At 40.5% G+C, this 22,676-nt stretch overlaps 1 protein-coding gene across 1 annotated transcript in view; it reads right to left on the bottom strand.

Annotated features, from left to right (window-relative positions):
• Positions 1-22,325, bottom strand: part of LOC142761324 (uncharacterized) — a 40,749-nt gene extending 18,424 nt beyond the window's left edge. Inside the window, exons 1-4 of the mRNA XM_075864511.1 lie at positions 22,223-22,325; positions 18,125-18,226; positions 13,105-13,206; positions 8,960-9,061 (exon numbers count right to left, since the gene is read on the bottom strand). Of these exons, the coding sequence (XP_075720626.1) occupies positions 8,960-9,061; positions 13,105-13,206; positions 18,125-18,226; positions 22,223-22,323 (407 nt within the window). The 5' untranslated portion in view covers positions 22,324-22,325. The remainder of the gene's footprint in view (positions 1-8,959; positions 9,062-13,104; positions 13,207-18,124; positions 18,227-22,222) is intronic.
• Between the last annotated feature and the right edge of the window lie 351 nt (positions 22,326-22,676).

The raw sequence follows: 22,676 nt of genomic DNA, 5'->3' as shown, positions 1-22,676 counted from the left end.
TTCCTTGGCAAGTAATTAATGTGTTCCTATGATAGCAATTTAAGAGTGGGAAAACGCTTTTGGTGTTCTACTGGCTATACTTATGATTTGTTGACCATCGTTGCATTTTTCTCGGACATTTTTCCCACTATATAGTATTAATAGATTTTCATGGAAAAACATATTCGTATTGTGGGAAATTTATTTTCATTTATGTCCCCGAGTATTCCGTTTTTAAAAGTAATTGATTATGATGGCCACATTTTGAAGTCTATGACAAGCTTGGGTTTGTCCAGTTTAGAAAATCCATTTTCATATGTCCAAATGGGTATCTGAGTTAATGGGGGCCCTCTGTTCAGGATCCTCATCTCGTGGAGAGGTGCTAAAAAGAGTCTCTCTCGTTCTGGAGGGCCTATCCTGTTTTGCGCAGCCAATTTATATAATGTTTTTTTTTAACAGGGAGAAACTTTGTGATAAGTTTATTGTCAAGGGACCCTTGTAATAACTTTTGAATAATAAAACAAAAACTTCCTAATGGTAAAAGATATATATATTTTTTTTTACTTGAAATTGTAATTTTGTTTTCTTAAAAAAATAAAAATAAAATGTTTTTACTTTCAGTTCCGCTAGAGGACTTAAAGATGGGATCTCCAGGGCCTAATAGGCTTCCATACATAGTGGACCTGGAGACCATGGTTAGATATCCTTATTGCCATATAAACCCATCGTTCCCCTGCGAATGCATCCTGAGGTGCCGATTGTATCCAGAGCGAGACCCCTCCTTCTGTCAATCATTAAGGTGCTGCGGTCGCTATTGACTTTAGCTTTTGAGGGGTGAAATACCTGGGAATCGGAACTAGCTCCGATCCCGGATTTTGCAGCAGTGTTAGCTGTATGTTACAGCTAACACCCACTGCTGATGGCAACCCGTGTTCTGTACATGTACAACATTTTGCAGGAAGACCGTGCTGACAATGACGCACATGTACGTCAAATGACGGGAAGGTGTTAAAGGTAAAATTGTTTCAAAATTGGACAAAACCAATATTTTTTAACAGGATGCAAAAACGTGGTGTGAGCCTTTGCTAACTTAGGCAAGAAACAGTTCAATCTTACCCATTATCTTTTTTAACAACATTGCTCGAAGATCCAGGGCTCTTTTGAATCTGGTGCTAACTAAATATACAGTGAGAAGCAAGGAGAGATGGGGCCATTGGAAGATGCTCAATGGCAAGAACTTCTAGTTAGAGCTGTCCTTGAGTGAGGCTCATAAGCTCTCCTACTTATACCTTTTACATAGGGTTTACAAGACCTTCCAGCTTCTATATGACATAGGCGTTAGGCCTGATGCGTCATGTCCACGGTGTCAAATTGATCCTGTTGGTATATTACATGTGCACCGGTCTTGCCCTGACCTGGAAAGTTTCTGGCGTAGGGTGGTAGCTATCATTTACAGGCTTTACCATGTTTTCTTGACATTACTCCTTTTGTTTGTGTGCTGGGGTATGTAGAGGATCTCATGACTATGGAACCCGGTAAGCTGACGGTGGCCACTGGCTAGATGAAAGCAGCCCTACAAAGCAGGCATTTATTAATAAAATTGTTTGGCTTTAGAGCTGCTTTTATGTCTGGGTAACTGGGGACGAAAGTAGCAGCCATATTGAAGGCTGTAAATAACTTTTATGTACTTGTCACCCTGTAAAATAAACGGTCTCCATCTACTCATACTAGGCCTCTTTCTAATCTGGCTTTGCCCAGTTATTATTTATTGTTAATTTTTCTAGATTTTGACTATACCTTTAACCATCTCATGTGTGACGCTGTTCTGTATTATGTGTTTATTCTATTATGTTTCTCCGTTCATAATGTAAAAATTCCTTGGATGTTCTCTTCCTTTACCGGGATGTTGCACAATAAAAATATAACTATGTTTTTACTATCGTATATAGTCTAACTGTTTTTACGAAAACGGAGTAATGACACCAAATATTACTGCCATTACAACTCCTATACAGGCTTTTCCCTTGATTTCAAGACTTTTTACTTGCAATTAAGTGCATTTATGCAGCTGTATGGTAGTGAGGGATCAGAGATGTAACTTTAAATTGTCCCCAATGCCACATAAGAAGGCACCAGTATTATAATCTGCTCATGGTAGATGGGGGGGGGGGGGCTCTGTTACCATTAACATTCGCGCCCATGAGCTTCAAGTTACGCCTCTGGGCAGAGGGACCATTTGGGTCCTCTTAAGATCTAGGACCCCAGTGCGATCGCTACCACTGCACTCTCTAGGCTATGTTCATACAGGGTGGATACGCTGCGTAAAAGAACACAGCGTATCCATCCCTGGAACCCGGAGGAATATCGACCAGAAAAACCGCACCAAATTGGGGTGCAGTTTTTCAGGCGTAATCTCCGATGCAGAAAGTTGGTTGAAAGAAAAAAAAAAAAAAAGTTCATACTTAACCTCTTCTCAGTTGTCAAAGTGAAAACCTGTAACAGAAAATAAGTGATTCTGAAGCATAAATTGACATGCTGCAGATTAAAAAAGCCTCATCGCAAGTCAATTAATGTTTTTCCGCAAGGTGCAGATGAGATTAGTCTAAATGTCATCCACTCCGCTGCTACTGTAATACACTGCGGATGTTCAGCAATGAAATCCGTTGTGGAAAATCTGCAGTGTTTATGCTGCGTGCAGGGCCGCCATCAGGAATTTCAGGGCCCCATACGGCTAAATTTTCCGGGCCCCCCTTTTACTGCTCGCGGGAAAAAGACGCAGACGCCTCCCATTGAAATCAATGGGAGGCATTTTCGGATCGTTTTTGACGAGTTTTGCGACGCGGTTTCCGCGTCAAAAAACTAGTCAAAATACTCCGTGTGAACATAGCCTTACACGTATAAATTCCCTGCGAGTGGTGCAGCAGCCCAGCCTACTGTATAATGACACTCTGCAGCTTTCTGTCTTCCTGCTTCAGTTCCTCATGATTTTCAAGATCTCTGCCTGCTGTCTGTGAATGAGAACATTAAAACCAGTCCTGGCTTATTACTTTCACAGCTGATGGTCTTGTTACAATGTATCAGTGTAGATAAGAGCCATCTGCCTGGAGTCCGGCACAGGAAAGGGGTTTGTGCTGTTGCTGCGTTTAGCTCACAGATGATTGACTGATACATTGTAACAAACTTTCTTACATACCACTTTAACGCCATACAGCACCCTCTGTAGAGAACTCCATACAGCCCCCCTTGTAGAGAACGCCATACAGCCCCCTCTGTAGATAACGCCATACAGAGTCCCCCCTGTAGATAACGCCATACAGCCCCCTCTGTAGATAACGCCATACAGCCCCCTCTGTAGATATCTACAAAGGGGGCTGTATGGTGTTCTCTACAAGGGGTCTGTATGGCATTCTCTACAGTGGGGGCTGTATGGCGTTCTCTACAAGGGGGTCTGTATGGCGTTCTCTACAAGGGGGTCTGTATGGCGTTCTCTACAGTGGGGACTGTATGGCGTTCTCTACAGTGGGGGATGTATGGCGTTCTCTACAGAGGGGGCTGTATGGAGTTCTCTACAGAGGGGGCTGTATGGAGTTCTCTACAGAGGGGGCAGTATGGAGTTCTCTACAGGGGGGCTGTATGGCATTCTCTACGGGGGGGTGTATGGCGTTATCTACAAAGGGGGATGTATGGTGTTATCTACAGGGGGAACTCTGTATGGCGTTCTCTACAGTGGGCGCTGTATGGCGTTATCTACAGAGGGGGCTATATGGCGCTAACGCCATACAGCCCCCCTGTAGGTAACACTATACAGCCCCCCCTGTAGGTAACGCTATACAGCCCCCCCTGTAGGTAACGCTATACAGCCCCCCCTGTAGGTAACGCTATACAGCACCCCCTGTAGGTAACGCTATACAGCCCCCCTGTAGGTAACGACATACAGCCCCCCCTGTAGGTAACGCTATGCAGCCCCCCTGTAGGTAACGCCATGCAGCCCCAACCCCCCCAAAAAAATCTGACCTACAGTGTGTCCTACAAAAGACATGTATCCCCTATCCACAGGATAGGGGATACATGTGTGATCGCTGGCAGATAGGGAGAACGGGGGACCGAAGGTCCCCTGAAGTTCTCCATGACTAACCTCTGACTTCCGGCGTCTGCGCAGCTCAATAAAAATGAAAGGAGCACTGGTCACGCATGCGCACAAGCGCGACCGGCGCTCCATTCATTTCTACGGAGCTGCCGACACAGACCCCGGAAGTCAGAGGTTTGTGATAGAGAACTTCAGGGGACTTTCAGTCCCCCGTTCTCCCTATCAGTGCCAGCGATCACACATGTATCCCCTGTCCTGTGGATAGGGGATACATGTCTTTTGTTTAATGGCAGAGCGGGGAGATACCTCCCTGCTCTGCTGTAGTGTTCAGTGGCGTCGCGCTGTAGCAGCCACAGCGGCTGCTAGCGGAGCTTCCGGCCATGGTGGGGGCCCGTGCCGGCGGAGGGACACAGGCCCCCTAATGCCGCGGGCCACTGGCCGGGCCCCTTACATAAGTACCCCTAATACCCCCCTGATGGCGGCCCTGGCTGCGTGTGAACATACCCAAATAGTAACACTGCTAGGTGACTGGGGTGTATTACTGCTAAAATTTGCTGTTCAACACTATGGGAAGCTCCGCAGGACTAGTGGCCTTATTGATTGTCACTCGGCTTTCCTTGAAACATAATCGCACAGTTTGTTGCTGCCTATCTGTCATATTTATGGAAATAACAATGGTGTCATTTTTTTTAAAAACTTTATTAATTCCCCCCCCCAAAAAATCATATAGTGGAATTCAAGCAAAATAAATAAATAAAAAGAAAATATATCTAACCCTTAAATCACGTGCATATATTAGAGATGTTCGATTTAAAATTTGCTATCTACAGAGATCGGTGTAAATAAAAGCTGGAGCTGGACTTCTTCACATTAAAGTTATGTTATTAAGTATTTGATTTTATATTTGATTGTTACCCAAGTTCATAGATTGTATAAATGTAAATTAGAAGCAATGTAGTACAAACTCTTGAGTATCCGTGCAGTGAATTCTTCTTTTCCAATTATTGTATTATTATTTTATTGTATTGCACATTGTAACAAATATAAAAGACCGTGTGGTACAGAGAAGACAATATGTACCAGATACATACACAATGACTGTACTATTAAACAGTATTTGTTTTTTTTATAGTAGAGGGCCTCCTTTTAAAGGGTTAGGGTAATAGAAGCTCATTAAACATATAATAAACTGCTCCTATTTATATGTTTTCTTTTTTAAAATGATTAATAAACGTATTATAAAATTTTCTAGGTTTGTCAGTAGGAAATGTGTGACAAACAATAACACCACAAGTTGGTTTAAAATACAATGGCATTGACGGATACTGTATATATTATACTTGGCTTAGAATCCGACTGAAAAATCTCTGTATGACTCTCTATGAAGGTAGATGCAGCCGAGGTACAATGCATAGGTGGTCATGTAATACTTGGTCATAGTCAGGGCCGCCCGTAGGGGAGTGCGACCTGTGCCATTCCACAGGGCGCATCACTCTAGCAGGTGAAAGCGGGTGCTAGGCTGGCTTCCTTCCCCTGCTTGTTTCAGAAGTGCCCATGCTTCTTCTCTCAGTGGCATCACTACCACTGCAGCAGCCACAGCGGCTGCTAGTGATGCCGTCGGCCATAAGGGTGCCCCCCTAAAGTATATGGCCAGCTTTACTGTTTCACTTATCTACAGCTTTCGCATTTTCTTTTCACATAGTAATTGTGCTATAAAAGAAATGACAGTAATGAACTATTAATGGAGCTTGTGTGCGCAGAATTCACCACATTGCAAAGTCAAAATAAGTTAATGTATGATTAAAGAGGTTTTCCACTTTGGCTAATTTCTTTTTGTTGGAACGGTCTTTCAACAAGATTATTACAGGACTCCCAGAGGCCAGCTGAAATATGTGGGGAAACCTTGCGACCCAAAAATTCTCTGCAGCACCACCGCAGAGGAAATGAAGCTTTTACTGTTCTCATTGAAATCAATGGGCTGTCCACGTTAAGCATGGACATGTCCGGTCCTCCAGAGTGAGAGACACTCTTTGTTTGCTCTCTCTACTCTGGCTAATACTAAAGTCCGTTCCATCTTCAGACTTCCCTAATAGGGTGATTGAAACTGGATTTTCTCAACCAAATTTAGGGACGCCATAGCACACCATTGCATTTTTATTTTTTCTTGTTGGTTTACATTTTGTAATAACTGTATATAACACTGTTTGAGCACTTTATGTGGAACCTCTCACTTGTCACCATCTATAGATATAAAGCTTCGCACTAATCTCCCTCTTCCCAAGCTTGTCATTGTTGATAAATACTGCTGCCTATGAGGGTCAATATGTCTGTAGCAGCATGTGGCAGCTAAGAGTAGGAATAAAGACCTGTGAGGGACCCATAATATGCCAGCCCCTCAGTATTGGCATTAATCTTCGTCTGCCCAGCCAGAGCACTCATTGATCATCCTATCTCTGAACTTCTCTCTATACAGTACCATGGCTCAATTACATGTCCCGTGTCTCGTCCCCATACTGGGTGGTGAAGTGTAATTGAGCAGTGGTCCGCCACTTCCCAGTGTGATGCTCGTCAAGGTCATGCTCCTGAGCAGACCCCCTCAGTGCTTTGCCCCAGATCAGTTACTGTGGGTGCTATGGCAGTAGTTCTACCTATAAAAATTACAATGCCCTCCATTGTTTCCTTAACACAGCCACAGCAGAAAATGTTACTTTTTAGGCATACAATCGCAATTTGGAAATGAATAAGAAAGAAATATGACCTGCCTATCTATTTTGACCTAGATACTAATATAGGAGTCCATCCGGGGGTTAACCTCATAATTGATAAATCTACACAAATTATGTGGTTAAATAAGGGCATAAAACTGTCAAAAGATATAAGTAACACAGGTAAATTTTTGTATTTTGAAGAGACTCAGAATTAATGTAATTTACCTACAGCTCAGTATTTACAATACATAAGGGTCTGTAATTCCTTAAATAAATCGGCACAACTAGAAGATAAAATAAAGATAGGGGCGAAATTTAAAGAACTGATGACAATAGGGAGAAGTAGAAATAAAATCTCTACTATATATGCAAAAGTGAATGAAATTATGTTTAAATCCAACGTAGAAGATTCCATTTCAAGAAAATGGACCAGGAGCATGGGAATAACATAGTTAACCCCTTCATGACCAGGCCATTTTGTGAGTTAATGAACAAGGATTATTTTTGTTTTTTCACTGTTGCTTTCTAAGAGTCGTAACTTTTATTCCGTCGACATAGCCGTATAAGGGACAAGATGTAGTTTTCATTGGTAGTATTTTGGGGCACATGAGACTTAAAATTAAAGTCAATCAATATTTTTTATGGTGTAAAAGGGAGAAAAGAAGGAATTTTGCCATTGTTTTTATGGTTTATTTTTTGGACGGCGTTCCCCCGGCTGTATAATTAATGCGTTAACTATCGCGGTAATCTATGTGTATGTTACTTATTTTTTTCACACTTTTACTAAATAAAACTACTTTTTAGGAAAAAAGTGGTTTTATATTTTGCAGTAATCTGTTTTTTGTTTTTTTTCATAAAATTTATTTAACTGCTTTAACATTTTGGTTTTTTTGTCTCACTAGGGGACTTCACCATGAGATCTGCTGATCACTTATATAATGCTTTGGTACACTTAGTATACCAAAGCAATATTGCTTGTCAGTGTCGAACTGACAGGCAATCTATTAGGCCATACCTCTGGCATGGTTTAATAGACAGTTGCTGAAGGCAGGCCTGGTGGCCCTTTTAGGCCCCCAGCTGCCATGGAAACCCAAGGGCGCCCCACGATTTATTTGCGGGGGCGCCGATGGGGTGGCAGAGGGAGCTCCCTCCCTCTGTCAAACACATTAAATGCCGCTGTGGCTTTTGACAGCGGCATCTAATGGGTTAAACTGACAGAAACGGAGCGCGATTCTATTCAAAAACTGGAGGGAACAAGCATGAAATCAGATTCCACATGCTTTCAATATATGTTTGCAAACATATGATCAGGATTCCTCACTGTATTCCCCAAAATGTAATCTATTCAAAGCTGATATTAAATAACAGTAATTCTGTAGTTTTTGAAGAAGGCTTGGCCGGAGGGTTAGGGCAGGTTTTTTAAAATTATTAAATACATATAGAAAGGAGGGAGAATGGAGAAATTTTGTGATGTTAAGTACATGCTATAATCTATGTGTGATCTGTTTGTACGATCTATCTTATATGAATTTATGTGGAAAACCTAATACAATTTATATATAAAAAAAAACAAGCCACAGGACAAGTTCTGTTTAGATGAAGGCCAATGCTAATAGGTGTAATTGCACCCAATGTTCCCCTGCCCGAAATGCCAGGGTTGAGCCCCAAACCTCTCACTCTTTATAGAGAGGTCTCTTCTTATTTTTAAGGTCTCATGGCTGGAGGGAATTGTATAATAGGACTCACTTATAAAGGGACATGTGGCAAGTCATTTTCCAGTCCTTCGATGAGCACTTTAGAGGAGATTTAAGTGGATGCAATTGGTTCTAATTCAAAAAATATCAAGGAATCTGTAAAATGTCCGAGATCTGTCTAGGAGAGATGCTCCATCTAAATTCTGCTATTGATCTTGAAGTCTTGAAACTTGCCAAGGAAATTACCAGCAGGTTAACATATACACAACACTGCAACAATATTGGTCATTTTCAGAGAAAACTATTCCAACAGATTTGACTCTACTGGATGTGGCCATAGAACTTCTCAGCATTTCCTAACTCAATAAATTGTACTAGATGCTTCATTATCGGCTGTTCTATAAATACATCATCAATCAGTTTGGTATTGTAATGTAATCTTTTATTATTCTCTTATCAGTGTCTCTTGCCAATATCAGCAATCATGTTACCTGTCTTCACAAAGTACGATGTTCAGATCAGTTTCTTCCTGGTCGTCTGTCACTGTTTGATCCCCCGGCTGGTCTGGAACCTCATCTTCTGATATGTTTGTACTTTAAAATCATCATGGAAATATGTTCACAGGGGCATTCCAAAATAAGAAAGAAAATATTGTTTGCATTATGTTTGTTTCGCTTACATCTAAGACTGCCTAGTATTACAATTCCACACGGATAAAGCATCTTAAAGGTGGCAGTTACATATATAAGTGAAGTGCACCATGTCAGCGAGCAGACTAATAGTAATGTTAATCCTATTATATCAGCCGGGCTGCCCAGCACTTACTTATTACATCACACAATCGTGTGTAAATGGGAGTGGCAAAAATTTTATTTTTTAATGCCCTGCAGCCAAACCACATGTATAACAAGTTATCTTTGGTGCAATAATGGTGAAGTCTCACTTATACAACTATCATACTTTTGGCTAATGTGTGAATGAAGCCTCAGAAAGTTAGGCCCCATGGACGCGACCATGCCCGTGATTACGTGCACGGATTTCCGTGGACAGACGTCCGCATTTGCGGGCTGTGCTTCCATGATAAACCTATAGGACCACAGTCCGTAAAATTAAAAAAATAGAAATAGGACATGTCTTATTTTTTATGGAAGGTTTCTACGGCCCAGACACCTTCCCATAAATATACAGGAAGGTGTGTCAGTCAGCCATAATAGTAAATGGGTACGTAATTGCGAACAAAAAATACGGTCGTGTGCATCGGACCTTAGTAATACAATACCTTATAATAAACTGGACCAAGTATGGTCACATAGGAAAAGACCAAACAAACTGTAAAACAACACTCGGCTGTGGATCAGACTGAACTACAGCTTTCGCATTTTCTTTTCATATAGTAATTGTGCTATAAAGGAAATTACGGAAATGAACTATGAATGGAGCTTGTGTGCGCAGACTTCACCACATTGCAAAGTCAAAATAAGTTAATGTATGATTAAAGAGGTTTTCCACTTTGGCTAATTTCTTTTTGTTTGAACGGTCTTTCGACAAGATTATTACAGGACTCCCAGAGGCCAGCTGAAATATGTGGGGAAACCTTGCGACCCAGAAATTCTCTGCAGCACCACCGCAGAGGAAATGAAGCTTTTACTGTTCTCATTGAAATCAATGGGCTGTCCACGCTAAGCATGGACATGTCCGGTCCTCCAGAGTGAGAGACACTCTTTGTTTGCTCTCTCTAGTCTGGCTAATAGTAAAGTCCGTTCCATCTTCAGACTTCCCTAATAGTGTGATTGAAACTGGATTTTCTAAACCAAATTCAGGGACGCCATAGCACACCATTGCATTTTTTTTTTTTTCTTGTTGGTTTACATTTTGTAATAACTGTATATAACACTGTTTGAGCACTTTATGTGGAACCTCTCACTTGTCACCATCTATAGATACAAAGCTTCACACTAATCCCCCTCTTCCCAAGCTTGTCATTGTTGATAAATACTGCTGCCTATGAGGGTCAATATTTCTGTAGCAGCATGTGGCAGCTAAGAGTAGGAATGAAGACCTGGGAGGGACCCATAATATGCCAGCCCCTCAGTATTGGCATTAATCTTTGTCTGCCCAGCCGGAGCTCTCATTGATCATCTTATCTCTGAACTTCTCTCTATACAGTACCATGGCTCAATTACATGTCCCGTGTCTCGTCCCCATACTGGGTGGTGAAGTGCAATTGAGCAGTGGTCCGCCACTTCCCAGTGTGATGCTCGTCAATGTAATGTAGGAATGCCCATGCTCCTGAGCAGACCCCCTCAGTGCTTTGCCCCAGATCAGTTACTGTGGGTGCTATGGCAGTAGTTCTACCTATAAAAATGACAATGCCATCCATTGTTTCCTTAACACAGCCACAGCAGAAAATGTTACATTTTAGGGATACAATCGCAATTTGGAAATTAATAAGAAAGAAATATGACCTGAATATCTATTTCGACCTAGATACTAACATAGGAGCCCATCCAGGGGTTAATCTCGTAATTGATAAATCTACACAAATTATGTGGTTAAATAAGGGCATAAAATTCCCAAAAGATAATATAAGTTTCACAGGTACATTTTTGTATTTTGCAGAGACTCAGAATTAATGTAATTTACCTACAGCTCAGTATTTACAATACATAAGGGTCTGTAATTCCTTAAATAAATTGGCACAACTAGAAGATAAAATAAAGATAGGGGTGAAATTTAAAGAACTGATGACAATAGGGGGAAGTAGAAATAAAATTTCTAATTTATATGCAAAATTGAATGAAATTCTGTTTAAATCCAACGTAGAAGATTCCATTTCAAGAAAATGGACTAGGAGCATGGGAATAACATCTATGGATGATATTTATGAAAGTACAATTAACCCCTTAATGACCAGGCCATTTTGTGCGTTAATGAACAAGGATTATTTTTTGTTTTTTCACTGTTGCATTCTAAGAATCTTAACTTTTATTCCGTCGACATAGCCGTATAAGGGACAAGATGTAGTTTTCATTGGTAGTATTTTGGGGTACATGAGACTTATTTATTAACTTTAATTTTATTTTTTATGGTGGGAATGGGTGAAAAAAAGGAATTTTGCCATTGTCTTTTGAGGTGTTTTTTTGGACGCCGTTCACCCGGCGGCTTAATCAATGCGTTAACTATCACGATCACGGTGATACCATATATGTGTATGTTACTTATTTTTTTTACACTTTTACTAAATCAAACTACTTTTTGGGGGGGAAAAAATATTTTTACAGTAATCTGTTTTTTTTTTCTTAGAAAATTTATTTAACTGCTTTTACATTTTGTTTTTTTGTCTCACTAGGGGACTTCACCATGCGATCTGCTGATCATTTATATAATGCTTTGGTACACTTAGTATACCAAAGCAATATTGCCTGTCAGTGAAATACTGACAGGCAATCTATTAGGCCATGCCTCTGGCATGGCTTAATAGGCAGCTGCTGAAGGCAGGCCTGGTGGCCTTTTTAGGCCCCCGGCTGCCATGGAAACCCAACGGCACCCCACGATTTCTTTGCGGGGGTGCCAATGGCGTGGCAGAGGGAGCTCCCTGCCTCTGTCAAAAACATTAGATGCCGCTGTCGCTTTTGACAGCGGCATCTAATGGGTTAAATTGCCAGAAAGAGAGCGCGCTTCGATTCGAAAACTGGAGGGAGCAAGCATGGAATCAGATTCCACATGCTTTCAATATATCTTTGCAAACGTATGATCAGGATTCCTCACTATATTCCCCAAAATGTAATCTATTCAAAGCTGATATTAAATAACAGTAATTCTGTAGCTTTTGAAGAAGGCTTGGCCGGAGGGTTAGGGCAGGTTTTTTTAAAATTATTAAATACACATAGAAAGGAGGGAGAATGGAGAAATTTTGTGATGTTAAGTACATGCTATAATCTATGTGTGATCTGTTTGTACGATCTATCTTATATGAATTTATGTGGAAAACCTAATACAATTTATATATAAAAAAAAACAAGCCACAGGACAAGTTCTGTTTAGATGAAGGCCAATGCTAATAGGTGTAATTGCACCCAATGTTCCCCTGCCCGAAATGCCAGGGTTGAGCCCCAAACCTCTCACTCTTTATAGAGAGGTATCTTCCTATTTTTAAGGTCTCATGGCTGGAGGGAATTGTATAATAGGACTCACTTATAAAGGGACATGTGGCAAGTCATTTTCCAGTCCTTTGATGAGCACTTTAAGGGAGATTTAGTGGATGCAATTGGTACTAATTAAAAAAAATATCAAGGAATCTGTAAAATGCCCTAAGAGATCTGTCTAGGAGACATGTTCCATCTAAATTCTGCTATTGATCTTGAAGTCTTGAAACTTGCCAAGGAAATTACCAGCAGGTTAACATATACACAACACTACAACAATATTGGTCATTTTCAGAGAAAACTATTCCATCAGATTTGACTCTACTGGATGTGGCCATAGAAATTCTCAGTATTTCCTAACTCAATAAATTGTACTAGATGCTTCATTATCGGCTGTTATATAAATACATCATCAATCAGTTTGGTATTGTAATGTAATCTTTTATTATTCTCTTATCAGTGTCTCTTGCCAATAACAGGAATCATGTTACCTGTCTTCATAAAGTACGATGTTCAGATCAGTTTCTTCCTGGTCGTCTGTCACTGTTTGATCCACCGGCTGGTCTGGAACCTCATCTTCTGATATGTTTGTACTGTAAAATCATCATGGAAATATGTTCACAGGGGGCATTCCAAAATAAGAAAGAAAATATTGTTTGTATTATGTTTGTTTCGCTTACATCTAAGACTGCCTAGTATTACAATTCCACACGGATAAAGCATCTTAAAGGTGGCAGTTACATATATAAGTGAAGTGCACCATGTCAGCGAGCAGACTAATAGTAATGTTAATCCTATTATATCAGCCGGGCTGCCCAGCACTTACTTATTACATCACACAATCGTGTGTAAATGGGAGTGGCAAAAATTTTATTTTTAATGCCCTGCAGCCAAACCACATGTATAACAAGTTATCTTTGGTGCAATAATGGTGAAGTCTCACTTATACAACTATCATACTTTTGGCTAATGTGTGAATGAAGCCTCAGAAAGTTAGGCCCCATGGACGCGACCATGCCCGTGATTACGTGCACGGATTTCCGTGGACAGACGTCCGCATTTGCGGGCTGTGCTTCCATGATAAACCTATAGGACCACAGTCCGTAAAATTAAAAAAATAGAAATAGGACATGTCTTATTTTTTATGGAAGGTTTCTACGGCCCAGACACCTTCCCATAAATATACAGGAAGGTGTGTCAGTCAGCCATAATAGTAAATGGGTACGTAATTGCGAACAAAAAATACGGTCGTGTGCATCGGACCTTAGTAATACAATACCTTATAATAAACTGGACCAAGTATGGTCACATAGGAAAAGACCAAACAAACTGTAAAACAACACTCGGCTGTGGATCAGACTGAACTACAGCTTTCGCATTTTCTTTTCATATAGTAATTGTGCTATAAAAGAAATTACAGAAATGAACTATGAATGGAGCTTGTGTGCGCAGACTTCACCACATTGCAAAGTCAAAATAAGTTAATGTATGATTAAAGAGGTTTTCCACTTTGGCTAATTTCTTTTTGTTGGAACGGTCTTTCGACAAGATTATTACAGGACTCCCAGAGGCCAGCTGAAATATGTGGGGAAACCTTGCGACCCAGAAATTCTCTGCAGCACCACCGCAGAGGAAATGAAGCTTTTACTGTTCTCATTGAAATCAATGGGCTGTCCACGTTAAGCATGGACATGTCCGGTCCTCCAGAGTGAGAGACACTCTTTGTTTGCTCTCTCTAGTCTGGCTAATAGTAAAGTCCGTTCCATCTTCAGACTTCCCTAATAGGGTGATTGAAACTGGATTTTCTAAACCAAATTTAGGGTCCCCATAGCACACCATTGCATTCTTATTTTTTCTTGTTGGTTTACATTTTGTAATAACTGTATATAACACTGTTTGAGCACTTTATGTGGAACCTCTCACTTGTCACCATCTATAGATACAAAGCTTCACACTAATCCCCCTCTTCCCAAGCTTGTCATTGTTGATAAATACTGCTGCCTATGAGGGTCAATATGTCTGTAGCAGCATGTGGCAGCTAAGAGTAGGAATGAAGACCTGGGAGGGACCCATAATATGCCAGCCCCTCAGTATTGGCATTAATCTTCGTCAGCCCAGCCGGAGCATTCATTGATCATCTTATCTCTGAACTTCTCTCTATACAGTACCATGGCTCAATTACATGTCCCGTGTCTCGTCCCCATACTGGGTGGTGAAGTGCAATTGAGCAGTGGTCCGCCACTTCCCAGTGTGATACTCGGCAATGTAATGTAGGAATGCCCATGCTCCTGAGCAGACCCCCTCAGTGCTTTGCCCCAGATCAGTTACTGTGGGTGCTATGGCAGTAGTTCTACCTATAAAAATGACAATGCCATCCATTGTTCCCTTAACACAGCCACAGCAGAAAATGTTACATTTTAGGGATACAATCGCAATTTGGAAATTAATAAGAAAGAAATATGACCTGAATATCTATTTCGACCTAGATACTAACATAGGAGCCCATCCAGGGGTTAATCTCATAATTGATAAATCTACACAAATTATGTGGTTAAATAAGGGCATAAAATTCCCAAAAGATAATATAAGTTTCACAGGTACATTTTTGTATTTTGCAGAGACTCAGAATTAATGTAATTTAGCTACAGGTCAGTATTTACAATACATAAGGGTCTGTAATTCCTTAAATAAATTGGCACAACTAGAAGATAAAATAAAGATAGGGGTGAAATTTAAAGAACTGATGACAATAGGGGGAAGTAGAAATAAAATTTCTAATTTATATGCAAAATTGAATGAAATTATGTTTAAATCCAACGTAGAAGATTCCATTTCAAGAAAATGGACTAGGAGCATGGGAATAACATCTATGGATGATATTTATGGAAGTATAATTAACCCCTTAATGACCAGGCCATTTTGTGCGTTAATGAACAAGGATTATTTTTTGTTTTTTCACTGTTGCATTCTAAGAATCGTAACTTTTATTCCGTCGACATAGCCATATAAGGGACAAGATGTAGTTTTCATTGGTAGTATTTTGGGGTACATGAGACTTATTTATTAACTTTAATTTTATTTTTTATGGTGGGAATGGGTGAAAAAAAGGAATTTTGCCATTGTCTTTTGCGGCGTTTTTTTGGACGCCGTTCACCCGGCGGCTTAATCAATCCGTTAACTATCACGATCACGGTGATACCATATATGTGTATGTTACTTATTTTTTTTACACTTTTACTAAATCAAACTACTTTTTGGGGGGGAAAAAATATTTTTACAGTAATCTGTTTTTTTTTTCTTATAAAATTTATTTAACTGCTTTTACATTTTGTTTTTTTGTCTCACTAGGGGACTTCACCATGCGATCTGCTGATCATTTATATAATGCTTTGGTACACTTTGGTATACCAAAGCAATATTGCCTGTCAGTGAAATACTGACAGGCAATCTATTAGGCCATGCCTCTGGCATGGCTTAATAGGCAGCTGCTGAAGGCAGGCCTGGTGGCCTTTTTAGATCCCCGGCTGCCATGGAAACCCAACGGCACCCCACGATTTCTTTGCGGGGGTGCCAATGGCGTGGCAGAGGGAGCTCCCTGCCTCTGTCAAACACATTAGATGCCGCTGTCGCTTTTGACAGCGGCATCTAATGGGTTAAACTGCCAGAAAGAGAGAGCGCTTCGATTCGAAAACTGGAGGGAACAAGCATGGAATCAGATTCCACATGCTTTCAATATATCTTTGCAAACGTATGATCAGGATTCCTCACTATATTCCCCAAAATGTAATCTATTCAAAGCTGATATTAAATAACAGTAATTCTGTAGCTTTTGAAGAAGGCTTGGCCGGAGGGTTAGGGCAGGTTTTTTTTAAATTATTAAATACACATAGAAAGGAGGGAGAATGGAGACATTTTGTGATGTTAAAGAGGCTCTGTCACCAGATTTTGCAGCCCCTATCTGCTATTGCAGCAGATAGGCGCTGCAATGTAGATTACAGTAACGTTTTTATTTTTAAAAAACGAGCATTTTTGGCCAAGTTATGACCATTTTTGTAGTTATGCAAATGAGGCTTGTAAAAGTCCAAGTGGGTGTGTTTAAAAGTAAAAGTCCAAGTGGGCGTGTATTATGTGTGTACATCGGGGCGTTTTTAATACTTTTACTAGCTGGGCGCTCTGAAGAGAAGTATCATCCACTTCTCTACACAACGCCCAGCTTCTGGCAGTGCAGATCTGTGACGTCACTCACAGGTCCTGCATCTTGTCGGACACATCGGCACCAGAGGCTTCAGTTGATTCTGCAGCAGCATCGGCGTTAGCAGGTAAGTCGATGTAGCTACTTACCTGCAAACGCGATGCTGCTGCAGAATCATCTGTAGCCTCTGGTGCCGATGTGTCCCCGCTCGTCTGACACAATGCAGGACCTGTGAGTGACGTCACAGCGTGATCTATCGAGAACACGGCTGTGTCTGCACTGCCAGAAGCTGGGCGTTCTGAAGAGAAGTGGATGATACTTCTCATCAGAACGGCCAGCTAGTAAAAGTATTAAAAACGCCCCGATGTACGCACATAATACACGCCCCGATGTACGCACATAATACACGCCCACTTGGACTTTTACTTTTAAACACACCAACTTGGACTTTTGCAAGCCTCATTTGCATAACTACAAAAATGGTCATAACTTGGCCAAAAATGCTCGTTTTTAAAAAATAAAAACGTTACTGTAATCTACATTGCAGCGCCGATCTGCTGCAATAGCAGATAGGGGCTGCAAAATCTGGTGACAGAGCCTCTTTAAGTACATGCTATAATCTATGTGTGATCTGTTTGTACGATCTATCTTATATGAATTTATGTTGAAAACTGAATACAATTTATATATTAAAAAAAAACAAGCCACAGGACAAGTTCTGTTTAGATGAAGGCTAATGCTAATAGGTGTAATTGCACCCAATGTCCCCCTGCCCGAAATGCCAGGGTTGAGCCCCAAACCTCTCACTCTTTATAGAGAGGTCTCTTCCTATTTTTAAGGTCTCATGGCTGGAGGGAATTGTATAATAGGACTCACTTATAAAGGGACATGTGGCAAGTCATTTTCCAGTCCTTCGATGCGCACTTTAGAGGAGATTTAAGTGGATGCAATTGGTACTAATTAAAAAAAATATCAAGGAATCTTTAAAATGCCCTAAGAGATCTGTCTAGGAGAGATGCTCCATCTAAATTCTGCTATTGATCTTGAAGTCTTGAAACTTGCCAAGGAAATTACCAGCAGGTTAACATATACACAACACTACAACAATATTGGTCATTTTCAGAGAAAACTATTCCAACAGATTTGACTCCACTGGATGTGGCCATAGAAATTCTCAGTATTTCCTAACTCAATAAATTGTACTAGATGCTTCATTATCGGCTGTTATATAAATACATCATCAATCAGTTTGGTATTGTAATGTAATCTTTTATTATTCTCTTATCAGTGTCTCTTGCCAATATCAGCAATCATGTTACCTGTCTTCATAAAGTACGATGTTCAGATCAGTTTCTTCCTGGTCGTCTGTCACTGTTTGATCCACCGGCTGGTCTGGAACCTCATCTTCTGATATGTTTGTACTGTAAAATCATCATGGAAATATGTTCACAGGGGGCATTCCAAAATAAGAAAGAAAATATTGTTTGCATTATGTTTGTTTCGCTTACATCTAAGACTGCCTAGTATTACAATTCCACACGGATAAAGCATCTTAAAGGTGCCAGTTACATATATAAGTGAAGTGCACCATGTCAGCGAGCAGACTAATAGTAATGTTAATCCTATTATATCAGCCAGGCTGCTCAGCACTTAATTATTACATCACACAATCGTGTGTAATCGGGAATAGCAAAAATTTTATTTTTTAATGCCATGCAGCAAAACCACATGTATAACACGTTATCTTTGGTGCAATAGTGGTGAAGTTTCACTTATACACTACCGTTCAAAAGTTTAGGGTCACTTAGAAATCTCCTTATTTTTGAAAGAAAAGCACAGTTTTTTCAATGAAGATAACATTAAATTAATCAGAAATACACTATATACATTGTTAATGTGCTAAATGACTATTCTAGCTGCCAATGTCTGGTTTTTAATGCATTATCTACATAGGTGTATACAGGCCCATTTCCAGCAACCATCACTCCAGTGTTCTAATGGTACATTGTGTTTGATAACTGTGTTAGAAGGCTAATGGATGATTAGAAAACACTTGAAAACCCTTGTGAAATTATGTTAGCACCGCTGTAAACAGTTTTGCCGTTTAGAGGAGCTATAAAACTGACCTTCCTTTGAGCTAGTTGAGAATCGGGAGCATTACATTTGTGGGTTCGATTAAACTCTCAAAATGGCTAGAAAAAGAGAGCTTTCATGTGAAACTCGACAGTCTATTCTTGTTCTTAGAAATGAAGGCTATTCCATGCAAGAAATTGCCAAGAAACTGAAGATTTCCTACAACGGTGTGCACTACTCCCTTCAGAGGACAGCGCACAAAGGCTCTAACCAGAGTAGAAAGAGAAGTGGGAGGCCCCGCTGCACAACTGAACAACAAGACAAGTACATTAGAGTCTCTAGTTTGAGAAATAGACGTCTCACAGGTCCCCAACTGGCAGCTTCATTAAATAGTACCCGCAAATCGCCAGTGTCAACGTCTACAGTGAAGACTGGCTAATAAAAGGAAAAGATTAATATGGGCAAAAGCACACAGACATTGGACAGAGGAAGATTGGAAAAAAGTGTTATGGACAGACGAATCGAAGTTTGAGGTGTTTGGATCACACAGAAGAACATTTGTGAGACGCAGAACAACTGAAAAGTTGTTGGAAGAGTGCCTGACGCCATCTGTCAAGCATGGTGGAGGTAATGTGATGGTCTGGGGTTGCTTTGGTTCTGGTAAAGTGGGAGATTTGTACAAGATAAAAGGGATTTTGAATAAGGAAGGCTATCACTCCATTTTGCAACGCCATGCCATACCCTGTGGACAGCGCTTGTTTGGAGCCAATTTCATCCTACAACAGGATAATGACCCAAAGCACACCTCCAAATTATGCAAGAACTATTTAGGGAAGAAGCAGGCAGCTGGTATTCTATCTGTAATGGAGTGGCCAGCGCAGTCACCAGATCTCAACCCCATAGAGCTGTTGTGGGAGCAGCTTGACCGTATGGTACGCAAGAAGTGTCCATCAAGCCAATCCAACTTGTGGGAGGGGCTTCTGGAAGCATGGGGTGAAATTTCTCCCGATTACCTCTGCAAATTAACAGCTAGAATGCCAAAGGTCTGCAATGCTGTAATTGCTGCAAATGGAGTATTCTTTGACGAAAGCAAAGTTTGAAGGATAAAATTATTATTTCAACTAAAAATCATTATTTCTAACCTTGTCAATGTCTTGACTATATTTTCTAGTCATTTTGCAACTCATTTGATAAATATAAGTGTGAGTTTTCATGGAAAACACAAAATTGTGTGGGTGACCCCAAACTTTTGAACGGTAGTGTACAACTACCATACTTTTGGCTCATGTGTGACTGAAGCCTCAGAAAGTTAGACACCATGCACATGACCGTGCCCGTGATTACGGGCACAGATTTCCGCGTACAGTCGTCCGCATTTGCGGGCTGTGCTTCCATGATAAACCTATAGAAGCACGGTCCGTAAAATAAAAAAAATTGAAATAGGACATGTCTTATTTTTTATGGAATGTTCCTACGGCCCGGACACCTTCCTGTAAATATACAGGAAGGTGTGTCAGTCTGCCATAGAAATGAATGGGTCCATAATTGCGAACCAAAAATACGGTCGTGTGCATCGGACTTTAGTACAGAGAAAGAAAACGACCCTGACAGTTGGTAGGAATAAAGACCAATATATACAAAAAACTGCTACCAGCAGAGAAATTCCTCTTAATCCAACTGACAATGATGACTAGATAAATAAATAAATGGACAAACTTTATTGTGCTTATATAAAGCAAAAGGACTGACTACACCTAATGGTTAAAATTGATAACATCTCCTCCGTTTGAGGTATGAATGAGCTGTGCACATTAGACCATGTGTGTGTGTGTTATAATCGGTAATGCTCGGCGGCTGCAGACCAGCGAGTCAAACAGACATCATATGTAAAGAGCAACGGAGGTTCATATTAGATTTAAAATGGTGAGTATCAGAGCCCCCCCGACATGTTTCGCTGTACTAAACAGCGTCCTCAGGGGTTCAGGGGCTTAATGGCAGCGCGCCGAAAAAACACTGCTCTATTAAGCTGTTCGAAAGTGTACATGCCTGTCTTTCGGTTGGGCATATTATTATTATTATAAATATGTACACTACACCTTTTGGAATGTGCTGTGGATTAGTTTGTGCGTTCCTGACTGAATAGTTACTGTGATTTACATACTTTCAGAAACACAATGATACAGTGGTTCTGACTACCCAGTGTTTTTTATTGTGTCATTAGTGATAGCGTGCTTTATGTCTGTATTTATGTCGATGCACAGTGCTGACATCTGGCCACTGATCAATACTATATTCATTTGCCGGCCCGTCCCTCAGAGTGCCATTACATCATTTGTCTATATCTGGCCCACGAAGAGACTCAGTGGACCTTGCACAATCATATTAGAATTGCCTGGCTGCCTGTCTTCTAATGTACTGCTGCATGTACTGCATGTACTTATGTGCACTTGTATAACATAACCGATAAGGGGACGTAGTATTTTATCATACACGGGGGGCGGACACATGTCATTGCCCCGCCGTGATCCTTCCTCGATTGGATGCCTCTTGCATCCGTCAGAAGAGATGGGAGGATTTTTCTCCCCTTCACAAACCATTGGATAGAGCCGTTGTGCTCTCTGATTGGCCTCCGGTGGGAGTCATCAATTGGCCCGCCGCAATGTCGATCAGGCCCGATGGGAGGCTTGGCCGTAGCGCCGGCATGTGATTGGCTGGCTTGATTTTCAGCTGTTCCTTTCGAACAGCTTAATAGAGCAGTGTTTTTTCGGCGCGCTGCCATTAAGCCCCTGAACCCCTGAGGAGGCTGTTTAGTACAGAGAAACATGTCGGGGGGGCTCTGATACTCACCATTTTAAATCTAATATGAACCTCCGTTGCTCTTTACATATGATGTCTGTTTGACTCGCTGGTCTGCAGCCGCCGAGCATTACCGATTATAGCACACACACACATGGTCTAATGTGCACAGCTCATTCATACCTCAAACGGAGGAGATGTTATCAATTTTAACCATTAAGTGTAGTCAGTCCTTTTGCTTTATATAAGCACAATAAAGTTTGTCCATTTATTTATTTATCTAGTCATCATTGTCAGTTGGATTAAGAGGAATTTCTCTGCTGGTAGCAGTTTTTTGTATACATCGGACTTTAGTAAAACAATACCGTATAATAAACTGGACCAAGTTTGGTCACATAGGAAAAGACAAAAAAAACTATAAAACAACACTCGGCTGTGCATCAGACCATCTACAGATTTATGAGGGAGCTGAATACAGATATAATGTGTAAAAAAAATAAATAAACAAAATCTTTATTTCTAAACCAAAATTTGAAGCAAAGCCTCACCTCTTCTTATCCTCTTCAGTAATACCTTCATCTTTTTCATTCATACTTTCAGTTTCCAAAAGCTTAGAACCTCCAACTTGATCATCATCAATATTTGGCATCTCATCCCTAGAGTGAAATAAGAGAATAATAAAAGATTACTTTACAATACCAAACTGATTGATGATGTATTTATATAACAGCCGATAATGAAGCATCTAGTACAATTTATTGAGTTAGGAAATACTGAGAAGTTCTATGGCCACATCCAGTGGAGTCAAATCTGTTGGAATAGTTTTCTCTGAAAATGACCAATATTGTTGTAGTGTTGTGTATATGTTAACCTGCTGGTAATTTCCTTGGCAAGTAATTAATGTGTTCCTATGATAGCAATTTAAGAGTGGGAAAACGCTATTGGTGTTCTACTGGCTATACTTATGATTTGTTGACTATCGTTGCATTTTTCTCAGACATT

The sequence above is a fragment of the Rhinoderma darwinii genome, chromosome 4, assembly GCF_050947455.1.
Source record: "Rhinoderma darwinii isolate aRhiDar2 chromosome 4, aRhiDar2.hap1, whole genome shotgun sequence".
Classification (NCBI taxonomy): Eukaryota; Metazoa; Chordata; class Amphibia; order Anura; family Rhinodermatidae; genus Rhinoderma; species Rhinoderma darwinii.
Note: the sequence above shows the minus strand (reverse complement) of the source record. Positions and strands in the feature narration are given on the sequence as shown.